At 41.7% G+C, this 19,106-nt stretch overlaps 1 protein-coding gene across 1 annotated transcript in view; it reads left to right on the top strand.

Annotated features, from left to right (window-relative positions):
- The first annotated feature begins 2,207 nt into the window (after positions 1–2,207).
- Positions 2,208–19,106, top strand: part of arl8ba (ADP-ribosylation factor-like 8Ba) — a 34,623-nt gene continuing 17,724 nt past the window's right edge. The window contains exons 1-3 of the mRNA XM_055647735.1: positions 2,208–2,462; positions 14,893–14,973; positions 18,603–18,676. Coding sequence (XP_055503710.1) covers positions 2,340–2,462; positions 14,893–14,973; positions 18,603–18,676 — 278 coding nt within the window. The 5' untranslated portion in view covers positions 2,208–2,339. The remainder of the gene's footprint in view (positions 2,463–14,892; positions 14,974–18,602; positions 18,677–19,106) is intronic.

Below are 19,106 nucleotides of genomic sequence, written 5' to 3'. Positions count from 1 at the left end.
TATCTCTAAAGTTTAAAAGACTCCCAAAATATTGGGATGGTAGGTTAATTGTTCATCCATAAATTCAACAGATTTATCACGCTCTTTTGTTACAGGGAAGGTGTAATCTGTTGAATTCATTGCCACGGACAGTGGTGGAGGCGAAGACATTGGGTATTTTGAAAGTGGTGATTGACTAGTTTTTGATTAGTCAAAGTCAAATTTATTCATCACATGCACCAAAGAAATGAATTTGCCATGCACGAATACACTTAAAAAAATCCACACAATACACAATAGAGTTCGACACAAACATCCACCACAGCATTCCTCACTGCGGAGGAAGGCAACAAAGTTCAGCCAGTCCTCCTCCCCCGTTCATCCGTGGTCTGGGCCATAAACCCTCCGTATTCACCGCTATGGATGGCCAGATGTCCAGGCCCTCTCGTCGGGATGACGAAAATCGGCCACTTTCGTACCAGCAAAGGATCCCAGACTCCGGATGGTAAATCCATGCCACACCCATGGCTAGAAGCTCAGCAGACCACAGCCCCATGATGCCAAAGTTACCAGGCCAGCCATCGGAGCACTCCTTTCTGGCGACCCCCGGCAAGGGTTTGCCCCCGCTCCGCGGTGGAAAAGTCCACGATACGCCCGCTGCTGAAGCTCTGGGCCCGACCCCCGGAAAGGCCGCTCCAATCCAACATGTTAGGCCGGCGAGGAAGGCGGAGAAGCGACATGGAAAAAAAATCGCCTCTCTGTCGAGGAAGTGAACAGTTCCCCCCTCTCCCCCCCCACACACACAAGACACAAAACATACCGAGAGACACTCGGAATAACGAGTCAAAATTACGACAAAAGTCGAAATAATGAACAAGCTGCTGGTAGGGCAGACGACTCGCAGCACCCCCAATAGTAAGTGGGTCAAAGGTTACAGGGAAAAGGCAGGAGAATGGGGTTGAGAGGGAAAAATAGATCAGCCACGACTGAATGTCAGAGGAGACTGTCCCTGCATCTGGAGGTGTGCATTTTCGCACTTCTACACCATTTGCCCGATGAGAGGAGAAGGAGTGGCCAGAGTGCGACACATCCTTGATTATGCTGCTGACCTTGCCGAGGCAGCGTGAGGTGCAGATGGAGTCAATGGAAGGGAGGTATAGATATGAAAGTATAGACTAGGAATGTGAAGATGTCATGCACGGTTTTAATTCTAATTTTAAAGTTTATTTTACAAAAAAAAGGCAAAGAGGATAAGATTTTAATTTAAGTGTTTTTCTTATTATAAATAAAGTAATTAAAAAAAATAATGAAGATGAAAAAGCAACAGGTTTCGTTTAGAGATGCAACACAGAAATTAGGCCCTTTGACCCACCGAGTCCTCACCGACCAGCTATCTCCGTACACTAACCCTATCCGACCCACACCTGGGACTTTACAATTTTACAGCTGCCAATTAACCTACAAACCTGTATGTCTTTGGAATGTGTGAGGAAACCAGATAAAAACCCACGTGATTAAAAGGGAGAATATACAAACTCCGTGCTGATGGCAACCCGTAGTCAGGATCGAATCGTTGTCAGGATCAGGATCGATTTGTTACTAACACCTATGAGAGAGAAGCGAGTGTTACCAAACGTCTGAATTCTCTGGGGGTGGAACCCTCTCCAAGACAGGCGTGAAACTCACTGTTTGACCTGTTTTTTTTAATTAATTTTAAATGGTCAGTTCGACATAGATTACAAGACCTACACTAAACCCAAACCAATTAGGTTCAGACGAGGGCATTCAATCCAATTTGTGATTTGTGATCCAGCTACAAAGACAGATGTATACAGCAATTCGTTCTTCCCCAGAAAAATTAAAGCATGGAATACACCCTACTATAGTTACCCAAACTGATGCAACTAAACTGGAGGTGGCTCTTTCTTCCCAATAACCCTTTCTGGCTCAAGTCCTCCCTTCCACCTCCAGTTTAAATTCCATTTGGAATATTTTGGAGGACCAAGAAACCAGGTCGCTGGCGCTGCGCCCCCTGGTCATTGGGGAGTGCTGGCGACCAAAGATACTAGAGGAGCTCCTCTATAATCTTTGCTGGCGACCAAAGCTCCTACATCAAGGATCTACAGCTATAGGACCTTTGCTGAGCATCCTCCCAGGACTCCGGATCTGGTCTTCCGCTATCCCGGCGCCCCCCGCTCCCCGTCACCTGACTCGCCAGCACTTCCGGCGTTGCTAGCGGCCGCTTGTGGTGGTTGCCGAGGCCCAGCGTTTTCTCTCTCTCTCTCGGTCACTCGCTCCCTCCCTCCCTGCCTCTCGGCCCCGTCTCTCCCTCCTCTCCGACCCTCCCCGTCTCACGCACGATGTTGGCGTTTTTCAACCGGCTGCTGGACTGGATCAAGTCGCTGTTCTGGAAGGAGGAGATGGAGCTGACGCTGGTGGGGCTGCAGTATTCGGGCAAGACCACCTTCGTCAACGTTATCGCGGTGAGTGAGTGCGGCGGCCCGGCTGCTCGGGGCTCCGCTTGATCTCCTCTGGCGTCAGCTGTCCCATCCCTGCCCACTTCGCCCCTTGTCCCAGCGCCCTTTTATTACCCCACCCGCAATCCACTCCCCCTCGCCTCCCAATATCTGCTCTGTCTCAATATCTACTTTAGCCACCCTCCTCTGCCCCCAATATCTACTTTACCTTCTTCTGCCCATCAATACCCTTGCCCCCTCTGCCCCTCGTCCTTGCCCCCCTCTGCCCCACTCTGCCCCTCAGTATCACCCTCGCCCCACTCTGCCCCTCAATATCACCCTTGCCCCTCAGTATCACCCTTGCCCCCCTCTGCCCCTCAGTATCACCCTTGCCCCACTCTGCCCTTCAGTATCACCCTTGCCCCTCAGTATCACCCTCGCCCCACTCTGCCCCTCAATATCACCCTTGCCCCTCAGTATCACCCTTGCCCCCCTCTGCCCCTCAGTATCACCCTTGCCCCACTCTGCCCCTCAGTATTACCCTTGCCCCACTCTGCCCCTCAGTATCACCCTTGCCCCTCAGTATCACCCTTGCCCCCCTCTGCCCCTCAGTATCACCCTTGCCCCACTCTGCCCTTCAGTATCACCCTTGCCCCCCTCTGCCCCACTCTGCCCCTCAGTATCACCCTCACCCCCCTCTGCCCCTCAGTATCACCCTTGCCCCACTCTGCCCCTCAGTATCACCCTTGCCCCCCTCTCCCCACTGCCCCTCAGTATCACCCTCGCCCCCCTTCTGCCCCTCAGTATCACCCTTGCCCCCCTCTGCCCCTCACACCCTTGCCCCCCTGCCCCTCAGTATCACCCTTGCCCCCCTCTGCCCCATGGTATCTACCTTGCCCCCTTCAAGAAGGCTCCCGGCCCAACAAGGTTGTTAAGGTCTTTTTCCACTTAAAAGCTTATTAACATGCCAAATGTGTTCATATTGTAGGGTTGCTAACACCAATAGGACTGTATTAAAAATAGGATGAGAAAGGTTACCACAGGTATAACAAGAGAATGGACAAGAACATTCTTTATATGGGTGGTTTGTGATCTTGAAAGTTAATTTGCCTTTTTATACGTAACCACCATTAAGTAGAAGTATCTACTCTTGGGTGACATTTTTTCATAATCTACATCTCTGCACATCAAGAGATTGTAAAAATAGGAACAAGAGTCCAACTGACAGGAAGGATCTACAAAGGTTAGCATCACAGTAGTTAGGAGGGAATGGCTTTCTGAGCCCTCATTTGACTGACTCCTTAAAGTCTTGTGAATGCAGGGATCATACTGATAAGAAAACATCTTACTCTTTTGAATTTGTAACCTGATAGCTACATTTTGATAGCAAGCCACGGAGTAAACCCTGTTATACTGAGTACGAAGAATGTTAAGATTAGTGCAGATGGAACTAAAAATTAGAACGGTGAAACTCGTGTGCTTGCAACAGAGTAAAAAGTGTCTTGCAAACAATTGCCCTGCGACATTCAGTTCATAGACAAGAAATCTCTGACAGAAAGAGCCATCTCCACAAGTTTCTGCACTCACTGATGCCCAATTGAGTGTAACTCCCCTGCAATCGCAGAAGACGCAACACCTGTCGCTATACCTCCTCCCTCGACTCTGTCCAGGGACCCCGACAATCCTTTTAGGTTAGGCAGAGGTTCACTTGCACCTCCTCCGACCTCATCTACTGTATCTGTTGTTCAAGATGTGGACTCTTATACATTGGCGAGACCAAACGCAGACTGGGCAATCGTTTCGTGGAACACCTTTACTCAGTCTGCCTGAATCCACCTGATCTCCCAGTTGCTGGACACTTTAATTCTCCTTCCCATTCCTACACAGACCTTTCTGTCCTAAGTCTCCTCCATTGTCAGAGTGAGACTAAAGGCGAATTGAAGGAACGGCATCTCATATTTTGCTTGGGCAGCTTACAGCCGTGGTATCAATTTTGATTTCTCTCACTTCAGGTAGCGCAGGCATTCCCTCTCTCTCTATCCCTCCCCCACCCAAGTCACACTAGCTTCTCATTTTCACCCTACAAACAGCTAACAATGGCCTGTTTCCTTTATCATTGTTACTTTTTTGAATATCATTCATTCATTGTTCTTTACCTCTCCGCATCACTATCTATATCTCTCGTTTCCCTTATCCCTAACCAGTCTGAAGAAGGATCTCGACCCGAAACATCATACATTCCTTCTGTCCAGAGATGCTACCTGTCCTGTTGAGTTACTCCAGCTTTTTTGTGTCTACATTGAGTGTAAATCATACTTGGACTTTGAAATGTCAACTGAATGGTCCATTGTTGCCTCATCCTGGGGTGCCCAGAATCACAAAAGCCTGTTGTCAGCCAATTAATTTCATGAAAGACTGAGAGCCTGGATGCAACTAAGCTAATTGACTGACAAAAATGCTCTGAAAGGATTATCTTCAGCCAAGCTGCTCAAGGACAGTTGGAGCACCGCTGCCCAACAATGTATAAAAGCATCAACTTATGTCCCTGTCCACAAAAAGCAAGGGACATCCAAATAGGCTAACCTGTGCCATATCAGTATGCTATGAATTATAAGGAAAATACCTGGTGTTGTCACTGCTTTCAGGAGGCATTTAATTATTGGTAACCTACTCACTACTTAGTTATAGTTTTGCCACAACTATTCTGGACTAGTCGGATTAGAAGTGGGCCAACAAGCTGAGTTTGAGAGGTGATCGTAGAATTGTACCTGTGGAGGGAATTGATGCTGCCTGACCAACTGAGTTCCTCTAGAAATTTGCTTTATGCTTAAGATTCCAGCATCTGCAGGCTTTTGTCCCTAACAACATACCTCTTTTTCATGAAAAATATGTGGATGTCTGCCACAGGCTCCAGGAATAACACCTTATGATGAAGCAATCTTTAGGTGCATTCAGGAAGACCTGTAAAATGTTCGGACATGTACCTACAAAAAACATTTGTGGTGCACAGAAATGCTAGGAAATGAATATTTGTCATATGATAGTCTGTAATTATTTAATGGCATAAACATTATCTTGTTACCGACCAAATGATTTGAGATTGCTATCAGTTTGAAGCTGATCAGAGAAAAACAGGTACAGGCGTGTGTAGGAAGAAACTGCAGATGCTGCTTTACACTGAAGATAGACACAAAATACTGGAGTAACTCAGTGGGACAGGCAGCATCCCTAACTCTTGCTTCACGACCCGAAACATCACCCATTCCTTCTCTCCAGAGATGCTGCCTGTCCCGCTGAGTTACTCCAGCATTTTGTGTCTATCTACAGGGTATTCTCACATTGATTCTCTTGCCTTTATACATCAGGAATTAAGTGGTATTCTTATCTATACTTGTTTAAGTGTAGCACCAAGAACTTCAACAGCAAGTAATCAGTTTGATGGGTACTCTATCCACCACATTTAAGGTTATTTTGCTCCTTCATTGGCCAATAATTACCACAGTTTACAAGATACAAGTAAGATTCAGTTTACAAAATGCAATTCGGCAACTTGCCAAGGCTGCTTTGGCAGACCTTCTTAGTCCCGTCACCTATACTGCCCAAAGGGACTAAAGCAGCAGAAGCTTTGGAGCTCCCCCAGCTGCAGTTCTCCATCCACGTCATTATATAGTGCTTTTACATTGTGTTTAAGTGCTAGAAGTTCTGTACTTAATAATACTGTGGGTAAAACGACTGTAGATGTTCAGACTGTTTGTGGACAGTAAAGTTGGGCCTTGCTAGTCAAGCCCACACCCAGTAAATTAATTTAAGAAAATTATTATAGGTTAATTCAGAACATTTGTAAAGTCCATTTATACTACCCAACATGTCATTTGATATCCAAAGCACCAAAACTCTGGGTCTTAAAATACTTTATAACTTGCAGGTAGGAATTGGCTAATTCAAGAGATTCATAATCCTCTGAACTATTTTTTTCATTCCCTGGCTGACTTTTTGTTCAGAGTCTGGCTTTATTCTGGAATTTCTAGTTGGCCTAAAGTGTCTTGGCACCTGTCATATCAAGTATCTTAGAATTAAGTATTTTTCAGTTATGTGATTTGGTTTAGTTAATGGGAAATCACAATGTACAAGTTCAATTTGTAGAACAACATCTAAATATTCATGGGCTACTGAATTAAGGATGCTGGGTTTTAATTTTCATCCTCAATATTTTCTAAGCATAGCCGTTCTATGTAATGACCAATTCTGTCAATTGAATTTCCTATCTTTGTTTTGTTTCGAGCTTTTTCAGCGACAGCAATTTCAGCTGATATAATGATCGTGCTAGATTATGCCACATGGGAAATAAATATGTTGCAGTTTTAAATAACCTTCCTACTAACTATTACACTGGATGTTTACTGCTGAGTTAAAATTTGGTTTCTATTGTACCAAATGCAGTAATGGGTAGATACACATGCTGTTTCATGTTATGTGTCACAAAATGCAATACAGATGCTTCAAATGTTTGCTGAGACTCACTGCCCTTCTCGTCCACACCTCTCTCAAATCAGCACTTCCTACATTCGTGACAAGTGTGCTGAAAGGGTTTTGGGTTTTTGTTGTTGTGATGCTGCAGTGATAACGATTCTGTTAGAATCTTATTGTTGCTAGAGATTTCCTAGTTGGGATAAAGTTAGAATAGAATACTGACATTGTCTTCAAGGTAATATACGTAAATGCATTACCTATAATAATTCCACATGTTTCAGCAACAAAGTATGATTTTAATTTGTAAGAGTGCAAGTTCTATATGTATGTTAAACTATTTTGGGTGCTTGGGGAGCCCACAAGCTAGAAATGAGGTCCACTCACAAGATATTAGGTGAGTTTGGGGATGCAGATGAAATGTAATTGTGCTATTCCACTTGGTATGGGGAAAGTGACGTTTTGCAGTTTGTTTTCTTCGTGTCTGACAATTTTAGGACCCATGTACTTCAAGATTTACCACCACCGTAATGTGCTGCTTCAGTAAGTGTGGGCTGAAAAATGGCTTTGGTGCAATTAACTAGCATTACAATATGGTATTCATTAACTGTGTCATCTGATTAAACAATCGGCTTAATTAATACATTAATGAATTTTGAAAGTGTTTTGTAATTGATTCAGGCCAAGACCATTCTCATAATGACCACAATCCTGTCTCTGTTGACCATTATTGTTGACTCATTAATTTAACGTTTGATTATATGTTCACTCTGCTTCTGATCTGGGAAACTACCAGTATATATCGAAGGTTTGTGTTCATGCAAGTGTTCTGAATGAAGATGCTTTTTCTCAAAGCAATAATTTACAAGCATTTTTAAATCCCTCATAGGTAATTCATTGCAAATAATGAGGCTTTAAGACTAATAGATTAGTTGACAAACTGACCGCCAGGTTTTGCAGAGGAATGTTAGTTGTTAAGTCTGTAACTGTCTATTAACTGACAGCAGCTTTTGAGAGCCTGCATAAAGGTGGAAAGCCTAAAGTTGTTGTCACCTGTTGTATTTTACAAGGATGCAGCAGCAGTGCACATTTACACTGGGAATTCTGTTTGAACAATGGAAACCCCTATTCATTCTGTTAAAAAAAAAAGGCTAAGGGCAAAAGGCTAAATTACATCTTTAAAATTTTTTTAACTTTGAATTATTATTTGATTTTTTAATGTTCTGAATGTTGCATTCAATAACGTGCATCTTGCCAATGACTACAAAATTGGGACTATTAGCTGAAGTCAAATCAAAGACACCAAGGTGGCACAAGTGGGAAACAATCATCTTAAACTGCTCAAAATTATTATCTTGCAAAACTCACGAGGGAATAGTGCCAAATAAGTATAACTGACCAGTATAATACCGTAGCCTCCGGAAATTGATTCGTACCTTCAAACTTTTGTTCTAAGTCTTGCTCCAGTATCTCCCTGCCTTCTCTTGCTCCTTACTATTCTTGAAAATTCACATTTCTTTCCTGCCTTCCTTACCCAAACTCGCACCTCTTGAATTTTCATGTTTTGGAAATCTTTTTATGGAAACAGACCCTTCGGCCCAACTTGTTCTGCAGACCAAGATGCCCTATCTAAGCTAGCCCCATTTAACCTTTCCTATTCATGTACATGTTGAAAAGTTTTTTTGAATTCTGTTATAGTACATGCTTCAACTACTTCCTCTTTGAGCGAAAAAGTTGCCCTTCAAGTCCCTTTTTAAATCTTGCCCCTCTTACCTTAAACCTATGTCCTCTGTTTGTTGTCGCCTACCTTGGGTAAATGACTCTGCATTTAAGGTCATCTTAAAGTATTGATCATATGTTGAATATCTTGTAAAGCGGTTATGGTAATAATGTAGGAAGTAGCAGGAATCAGCCATTCAACTGTTCAGACATTTAATTGTTCAATAAAATCTTGCCTTGTTTCCTAATTGTGCTTCACAATTTCCATCGTATATGGTTTCTGTAAATTGAAAGGCTTTAGATGCTCTCCCCTACTCTCATTCTTAAATAGATGAACTGTATTTCACTTCTGTCCCTTAGAATTCTGTCTCAAAAGTGATCACCTGAATTCTAAAATGCAAGAAGTATGACATGTATATGATCGCTTTGAAGGCCAGTTCACAGAAGTGAAAAAAAAAGGTACTGAAAATCTAAAATAAAACAGGAAATGCCAGGCACACTCAGCAGGTTAGATTGCATTTGAGGGAGCAGAAGCAATTGATGTTTTACGTCAACGACCCTTCATCCCGGGTCCACAGGATTCTAATCACAGAATCTATAGAAGCTTCATCCTGCAACACAGATACCGCCTCCTATGGATAAGGAAGCCCAAATCTATGCACACTGTTGCAATTGTTTCACCAGGGTCTTGTATAAGTGCAGTAAGGAACTGTTATCCAGTCCCACTGGTAAAGACTAACAATATTTATAATTATTAATTTCAATCAAATATTTTTCTTTCACCTATAAAGTTACCACATATTTCTAGTTGCTGCACATTGATGGTCTTGCAACAGGGGGCTGGTGAGTGACAGGGATAATGACGTTGCTGAGTCCAAAATATCCAACCACATGGGTTGATTATATAGGGCTGAAACATTTCATTTTTCTTCCAGCTTGTGTAAAGCCAGTTTGTGTGCAAAACTAGAGTTTTGGAAGTTGGTCATCGCGGACTCGATGGTTTGTAGGGCCTGTTTCTGCGCTGTATCTTGAGACTAAAGGAAACTAACATTTTCTGCTCAGCATCTTTAATTTTGGAGAGAGAAATTTCAAAATGTCGCCTTAGTTTAAATAAAAACTTCGTATTCAAGAATGATTGAATTTATTACTGTTTCAGGAACGGGAATAAAGGTATTTGATATGGATTAAATTTTGAAGCGATCTAGTGCTGTTTATTTGGTTGAATATGATTGTTAATCCATTGCATTAGAGAACAAGTGTAGATGGCAGTTTCTTTCCCACTTCTCATTCAACTGGGTAAGGAAACGGGTCGGTGCACCAAAATCTTTGTTTTCCACAGGGCAAAATATTTAGCTTAGTTTAGAGATACAGCGCGGAAACAGGCCCTTCAGCGCACCGGGTCTGCGCTGACCAGCGTTCCCTGCACATTAACACCATCCTACACCCACTAGGGCCACAAACCTGTACGTCTTTGGAGTGTGGGAGGAACCGGAAAATCTCGGAAAAAACCCACGCAGGTCAATAAACAATAGACAATAGGTGCAGGTGTAGGCCATTTGGCCCTTCGAGCCAGCACCGCCATTCAATGTGATCATGGCTGATCATCCCCAATCAGTACCACGTTCCTGCCTTCTCTCCATATCCCATGACTTCGCTATTTTTAAGAGACCTATCTGGCTCTCTCTTGAAAGCATCCAGAGAACCTGCCTCCATTGCTCTCTGAGGCAGAGAATTCCACAGACTCACCACTCTCTGTGAGAAAAAGTGTTTCCTCATCTCCGTTCTAAATGGCTTACTCCTTATTCTTAAACTGTGGCCCCTGATTTTGGACTCCCACAACATCGGGAACATGTCACGGGGAGAACGTACAAACTCCGTACAGACAGCACCCGTAGTTGTGATCGAACTCGGGTCTCCAGCACTGCATTCGCTGTAAGGCAGCAACTCTACTGCTGCATCACCGTGATCCTGCTGAAAATGGTAGAAATCATGATGTTGAACAGTAAAAACGATGTTTTGCATATGGGATTAGCACCAGGAATGACCAGTGAAGCAAATCGCCTCTTCATGGAATGAGATTAGAGATTTGGTTAGTGTTGAATGTAGCGGACGATTTTGCAGTAAATGAGAAAATATTTCCATGGGCAGTAAGGTAGTACTTCAAGACCATGGGTTTAGGTATTTGGCAAAAGATCCAGGAGGCAAAAGTTAAGAATTTGAGTGGTGAACTCTGATCTTGGCCACTTTATCTGAAATGGTTCCATTATTATTTTGAAAGAAAACGAATTGCTCTTTTTAGAGGTAACATTTCCAAAGTTGGGAGAGAGCAGGTGTGTGCTATATTGGATGGTAATTCAGCCAAGATGGGTGAATGTCTCTCTTTAGTGACATAGCGTTAGAGTTACGGCCTTGCAATACCAGAGAGTACAGTATCAGTCTGATGAAGGGCCTCAACCCGAAACGTCACCCATTCTTTCTTTTCAGAGATGCTGCCTCTCCTGCTGAGTTACTCCAGCATTTTATGTCTACCTACAGTACCAGAGACCCAGGTTCGTTCTCCCTATGACCAGTTGAATTTTATCCGGGTGCTCTGGTATCTTTCCACACTCCAAAGATGTAAAGATTTGAAAGTCAATTGACTTTGGTAAAATTGTTGCTAGTGTGTAGGGTGGTGCTAGTGTATGGGGCGATCGCTGGTCGCCACGGACTCGGTGTGCCGAAGGGCCTGTTTCCGTGCTGTGTCTCTTTAGTAAAGCTCTGATTCTATCTTATTTATAAAGATGAAATGCAAGTAGATAATATAAAGATGAAATGCAAGTAGATAATATATTGTAATACTTTGATGTAGATCGTTCAGTTTCTCCAACTTCTCCTGCAAGATGATATGATCTCATTTAAGTTTTGCAACTTCCCTGAAGATTGGTACACGTGTTGCAAGAGGAACTTCCTCTAGCTTTTAGTGTCTACTGACAGTCCATATTCATATTTGGGGGCAATCATCAGATATTGCAAGTCAAATTCTAATTCTGTCAAATTCTAATTCTACCATGGCTAGGTGAAATACCACTGCAATTATAACATGGAACTTGAAAATTGTGCCAAAACCTGGTGAATCTTGTATACTGTCTCAGTGTACAATTCCTATACACTTGTACGGAATGTAAGATGTGCTTATGTAAAGTAATACTTATACTGAATTGTATGCAAAAAAGAGTTCCACTGTACCTCAGTACATATAAGTACCAATGAAAAGGTAGTTGTCACTGTGCACCCCTGAAACTTGGGCTTCATTGCAAAACTTGACAACAAAACCTCTCTCCAATAGTCTGGAAAATGCATCCGTTTGGTAACACAAGTCCCAAGTATGCTGCACTATTGGAGTTTTACTATATTAATTTCTGGAAGTTCCACCACCATTTTGAGGAAGTACTTTTTGGCTCAAAGGAATTTGCTGCGCTGTTTTGTCATCTACATTAAACCTCCACCTAAAGTCTGTTCCAAAGAGAATACTTTACTCTACCAAGTCTCGTGCTCTAATCCATCCTCTCCCAAGAAACATTAGTCTTTCCATTTATTTGGCTGACCACCCTCTGCACTTTGAGCACTGCCTTTTTAAGTTTTTAGTTTATTAATATTGTCACATGTACAGAGATATTATGAAAAACTTATTCTGCATGCTATCCAGTCGAATAATATACATAAATACAATAGATCCCCTCTGCTTGAGGCATGCAGAGAGGTGCCACATCCCAGTATCATCTTGCACCTTCCAAGTCTCTGAAAAGTCTGATCTTTGGTTAAGGAGATAGGCAAATACTGATATTCTTACTTTAAATCTAGGTGTTCTGGCGGCATTGGATAGTTGTCATTTGGGCTTAGTCCAGCCTTCCCTAATGCTATTTCTGTGTGCTGAGGCTGCATGGCCCTCTTCCTGAGCCTACCATGGAACATTAGGGCACAACTTTAATCAGAGGGTGGTGAATCTGTGGAATTGCCACCGAAAGCTGTGGAGGCCAAGTCAGTGGATATTTTTAAGGTGGAGATAGATAGATTCTTGATTAGTACAGGTGTCAGAGGTTATGGGGAGAGGGAGAATGGGGTTAGGAGGGAGAGATAGATCAGCAATGATTGAATAGCGTAGACTTTATGGGCTGAATGGCCTAATTCTACTGCCATCACATATGACCATATGAGCAGGGAAAATCACAGGCTGTTCACAGTCACTGACTTTCCCCTTCACTTTCTACTGCCGCATCTTGATGTACCTTGGGAGCTGTTGCAATGCTACTTGGTGAACATTTTCTTTGCTGTGAAGTCGGGTCTTAACAACATGACTCACTAGATTTCATTAGTATTATAGAGAAGATAGACACAAAATGCTGTGTATTTCAGCGGGACAGGCAGCATTTCTGGAGAGAAGGAATGAGTGACCCTTCGGGTCGAGACCCTTCTTCAGACCCGTCTGATACTCGTCTGAAGAAGGGTCTCGACCCGAAACGTCACCCATTCCTTCTATCCAGAGATGCTGCCTGTCCCGCTAAGTTACTCTAGCATTTTGTGTCGATCTGCAGTGTAACCCAGCATTTGCAGTTCCTTCTTATACATTCAGAAATAGTATGTTCCATAATGCGTTGTTAAAATTAAATTTGATTGATTCTCAAAAGCTTTACAAATCTTTATTTTGCGTTGTTAAATGTATCTTTATGATCAAACTGCTCCTGTTCTGTGTAGCCACAGCATTCAAATTGCATATTCATTTCATGTTAACTTGGTCAGATGATAGTCATGAGTTTGTGAATTTGACCTCATTCCATGACTAACATATTATCAGCTCAAATTCACTTAGTTAATTATGACTTCTACATTTTTGCAATCTCTGCTTTTTTGGTAATTCTGACCTACAGAGAAATTATGGTGTTAGATTAATTTCCAAAGCTGATGTTACCTTGGTCATTTCATGAAACTGCTTTCACTAAATTGTACATCCTCCCCTCTCTACCGGCCCAGCCCCCCCTTAACCCACCCCACTCACACCTATTTAAAAACCTTTAAATGGAATGTCAGTTTATATTAGCTTGTCCTTTTCTGTTCTTTTAAATTGAAATTTTGTGCATTTTCTTCATCTTTCACTTGCCATCAAACAAATTGTCAGCAGGATTGACACAACGTCCTCCTTTCGGTTGTTACTGTGAAGTGAAAGTCCTCAGCATAACCATTTCAACGGCTATCAAGCTGAAATGGAAAATAAATATTGAGATTTAATCTCTTCTTTAATCAGCCATGCCACCCCACCACCTCTTCCTTTCTGTCGATCATTCCTGAATATCAAATACCCCTGAATGTTTAGTTCCCAGCCTTGGTCACCCTGGAGCCATGTCTCCATAATCCAACTATATCATGTCCCTTAACTACTAACTACTCATTCAATTCATCCACCTTATTTCGAATGATCCTCGCATTAAGGTACAAAGCTTTCAGGCTAGTTTTTCTTATCTCCCTTCTACCTTTTGCTTCTGTCCTCCTTTTATGGCCCTCTGTCTCCTTGCATTGGGTCCCATCCTCCTGCCCTGTTAGTTTAAACATGACCTTTCCGACACTCTCCCTTTAGCTGCATGAATATGTGTCCATGTTATTGACTCCACCCCCCCCCCCCCCCCCCACTTACTACTGTACTCACATGATTGTTTGAAAATGTACTGTGTAAGTTCGACCGTACAGAATTCACGAATCACAGCACAAAAATTTGAGGTATACAATAATATTTGCTCTTGCAGAATTTGTGGGCAAAAAAATGAACACCATTTATTTGTTCTTGACGCATGTGTAGAATATGTGGCTTTGCAATATAAAATTGCGATACATGCAGTTTTCTAGGACTGCAACCCCCTTCCATGCCCCCATAACTTGGGTTGCCTGTAGTCAAATTTACTGTTATCTGAAGTATTTTACCATATCAAAGCCAGATATGGTTTCCATAATTCCTGCTCAGACTAACAAAAGATTATCTTGGGCAACTTTATTGACCATTATGTTGACTGCAATCTGACCATCCTAGCTAAACCAATAGCATCCAATTCCATGCCACTTCAATGATTTCTGATGCTGAAATAGTTTTGCTTGTGAAATTGTTTAATTAACTTTGCAAGTGGAAACTATCATTGTTAATCACATGGAGAAAATACTGAATTTAGTCACATTCACTATTTTCAATGGGGTTTGAAAAGATGTCTCTTCAAAATAATAAATTTTAATAATTTATTTTTATTTCTAGTCTGGTCAGTTCAGTGAAGATATGATTCCAACTGTTGGTTTCAACATGAGAAAGGTCACCAAAGGCAACGTAACAATAAAGGTATGTGATGAAAATGGCAGAACCAATGTACAGTCATCCTGTGTTCAGTATGTTTCAGTTGAAACAATCATTTGCAAAAGACTGCCTTTGTTGGGGTGAAGAGGCTAAATCTGTTTAATTTGTTTCTGTTGTTTTTAATGATATTTCTTAAATGTATGTTAGTCATAGAGTGATACAGCATGGAAACAGGCCCTTCGGCCCAACTTGCCCACCCAGATACACTCGTCCCATCTGTGTTAGGTCCATATCCCTCCAAACCTATCCTATCCATGTACCTGAAGAAGGGTTTTGGCCCGAAATGTCACGTATTTCCTTCGCTCCATAGATGCTGCTGCACCCGCTGAGTTTCTCCAGCATTTTTGTGTACCTATCCATGTACCTGTCCAACTGTTTCTTAAACATTAGGATAGTCCCTGCCTCAATAATTTTCCTATGGCAGGCACAAAATTCTGGAGTAACTCAGCAGGACAGGCAGCATCTCTGGAGACTGATCAGCCTGAAGAAGGGTCTCCACCTGAAACATCACCCATTCCCTCTCTACAGTGATGCTGCACGTCCCGCTGAGTTACTCCAGCATTTTGTGTCGACCTTTGATTTAAACCAGCATCTGCAGTTTTTGCCTATACCTCCTATGGCAGCTTATTCCATACACCCACCACCCTTTGTGTGAAAATGTTACCCCTCAGATTCCTATTAAATTGTCCCTCTTCACCTTAAACCTATTTCCTCAGGTCCTCGATTCACGTACTCTGGGCAAGAGAATCTGTGCATCTACCCGATCTATGCCTCTCATGATTTTATACACCTAAAGTATATAATCTAAAGATATAACATAAAGTATGTTACTTTTGTTTTACTCTGGTACACCACACATTTAATTTAAACAAGGATTAAAACTTCTATTGATACTCCATCTCTCTTGGGAATATAAGTAGTTATGCTTATGGAAATATATATGGAAATAATGCAACTTTCTTGCTTTGGAATGTGATGCAATCATGAGAATGATGCTGGATGGTTGGATCCTTGTGCTCATCTCAATTAGTTTGGTTGAATATTTAAGACATACTATAAGAGTCTGGGAAACCAAAATGTGAATTTTTGATCTGAATATTTTTATACTTCTAATTTATATACTTCTATCTGTTTAACAGAATTTTGCTCTAACTTGTTAAATCAAGGCATTTCTGTACAGATCGCTTAATCTTAGTGAAATATTTGATTATATTGTCAGTTGATGGAAATTGATGGTTATAAAATGTATTCAACCAAAGAGGTGGAATTAAGAAACGGTCAATGGTGCAAGAGACTTTATGGTGAATGGGCTATGCTTTCAATATTCAAAGCAATACAGATGGAAGCAGAAACAACAAGATTTAAGAGGAAAACTGACGTATTTGATTTGTTGGACATGGTAGTGATTCTGTGAATCCCAAGTTTTTCTCTATCATTTCTAGCTTTAATGTGTGGGAACGAACTGCAGATGCTGGTTCAGCTATAACTTTAAAATGTCAATATAATTGATTACTCATATTTTACTTGTACTGTTTGGAAGCCAAGGTAACCACCGTGCATTTAATCGGTTCCTCATAGGTTTGAGTAGGGTATTCCAGTCTGAATTTATGCAGGTTGGAATTTTCCCTGGGGTGTTTCCAAAAAACGTAATTAAATTTACCTATGATTTTATTGTTTAGCTTGGAAATGATATTAGCTTCCTAAATATGTTGTTCATTTCCCTATTTAAGATAAGAAGCTCTCACTTCATTGCGTGTTACTCAGCAAGTGAGTCATAAAATATTAGCCCCTCACTAATCCCACTTCTGGTAACTGGAATATACCTTGAATTCTGTGGCAAAGGAAATATCATGTTGTTGTTGGAAACTTGCATGATATTGGTGCAGTGATGACATTCAGCATCAATATCTTTCCAGATTAGATTTTTTTTTTCATTTTGAGGAAGAATGGAGGTATTTGTATAACTGCCATCCATCACACCCTTCTAGGAGTAGAAGATGCTCATTTTCAAAATCCTTCAACAGTCTGGCAGGTTAATGAATAAATCTTGTTGAAGATGGCATTGTGATCGCTATGGTGGATGATCCCTCTGTTGTGTGCATTTTATCTGTAATCTTGTCTTTATGTGCCTGGAATAAGATTTGGAGGGAGGTTGGGATAAAATGAGGGAGGCAGGCCAAACAGGAAGATACTAGTAGAGAAAGTGATCAATGTAGTAGTCAATCTCTAATGTATGACCTCTAAGTTCTTCAGTGCCATAGGACAGGAAATAAGAAAGATGGAACCTCTTTGTCACTGCAAAAGCATACCTGTGAAGGATGAGGCTTTGATTTGAAATGACCATGCATGTCTTGAGAGGAATCTTTGAGGCAGGCTACTTCAGACTCTGCTGTGTTGGTGTCAGACGGCAGTGTGTGTTGTTGCTGCTCCTTGTGGTGGCTATCTCGGCCTCGCGGTGGTCGGGCAGGCGGCGCCGCGGTCCAGCGGTAGAGTTCTGGGCCTGCAGGTGGGCAGTGGAGTCTAGTAGAATCGGTGGAGGACCGGCCTGGAGGCGGGCAAGTTTGTGTCCAGGTAGGTGAAGAAGCGTTTGTTGATGGTGTGGATCTGGCATTGAATAAAGTAGAGTTGTTGTCCATTGCAGGTGTGAGTGGGTTAGTGGGTGGGTGAGTGAGTGAGCCCAAAGCTGCGGGAGAGTCGGGGCAAGTTGGTGCCGAGCCGGCACCTCTGTAAAAATACATGATTACCATTGTTTCTTTACTTGCTTGATAATTATATTTCATGATAATTAGTGAGTGCATCCATGCAATATTTTGTCATATCATTAAATTAAGTATTATAATTTTTATTGTACTATGAAATACAAATTGTTTTTAACGAGGGGTGCAAAATGCTTATGAAAATTTACGTATGGGGACACGGATACCAAAACTAGGGAATCGCTGCCCTAAGCCTACCGTACCGAGGTTGGGGCGGGAGCACAGAGTTACGTACATTTGAAAAATAAAAGCATTCAAGAGTCCGTATGTCATAGACACTGCAATGTTCTTTTTACCTGATTCAAACAGGTAACGTGTTATTGAAAGGTATAATAAAAAAAGAAAAATTACAGTATAAATTAAGGGTAAACAAGCAAGGAAATTGTGTCATTTCACAATTCAAAAAATTATCAACAATTTCCTGTGTAAAGGATACTTCTCTCTAATTAGAGTAAGCAAGCAAGGAACAGATATCATGTTACAAGTAGGTGTAAGTGTAGTATAAAATATTTTCAATATGACTTAACTGTAAACAAGCAAGGAGTTGGTGTCATTTTAAGGTATGATTAAACGGTCAAGAAAGCGGTGTTATTTCAAGGTACAATTATCAAAATAATTTCTGCATAAAATGTTACCCCCGCCAGGGGTGTTGCCCCTTGGAACCCTCCCAGGGGGCAATTACCCCTAAATCACAGTCTCTCTTTCTCTTTTTCATTTTTTTCATGTCTCATGCCTGCATGGTTCAGTAAATCCCATGTAAGACAACTGGGCATGTCCACATGTAAGCATTAAAATTTAAATGTTCATAGCAATATTCATATTTCAATCTTTAATTTTCATTTATTTTATATTTTGAAGATCTGGGACATTGGTGGACAGCCCAGGTTTCGGAGTATGTGGGAACGTTATTGCAGAGGAGTAAATGCAGTTGTGTAAGTATCTTGCATCTTTGCTCCATCATCTCTGGGTCCAGGTGCATAGTGATAGAGAAATCATTTAGTTCCTGTCAGGAAAATGGTGCAAGTAATTGAACATAAAAGGTTTCATTAAAACCTTGCCACCTTTTCTGCACCATAAGTAAATTAAACCACGATCCTGCCAGTCCCGGATTACCAGTGTTCTTTGAAATGGCTATAGATAAATGTAATGACCCCTTTCAGTACTTGCATGAATGCTTTTTACCAGGCACTCAAACTTTTCTGTAAAATACGCTTCAAGTTTCCAAGGAAACCCGTTTACATCGTGATTCACTATAAGTTCGTGGTGTGAAATGTTTGTTTAGTTTTTGTTGGAAGGTCAATATTTCATTGGATGGTCAATATTTTGTTGACTTCAACTTGATGTATCACCAAAAAAAGGTTG

This window comes from Leucoraja erinacea, chromosome 16 (genome assembly GCF_028641065.1).
Source record: "Leucoraja erinacea ecotype New England chromosome 16, Leri_hhj_1, whole genome shotgun sequence".
NCBI lineage: Eukaryota > Metazoa > Chordata > Chondrichthyes > Rajiformes > Rajidae > Leucoraja > Leucoraja erinaceus.
Note: the sequence above shows the minus strand (reverse complement) of the source record. Positions and strands in the feature narration are given on the sequence as shown.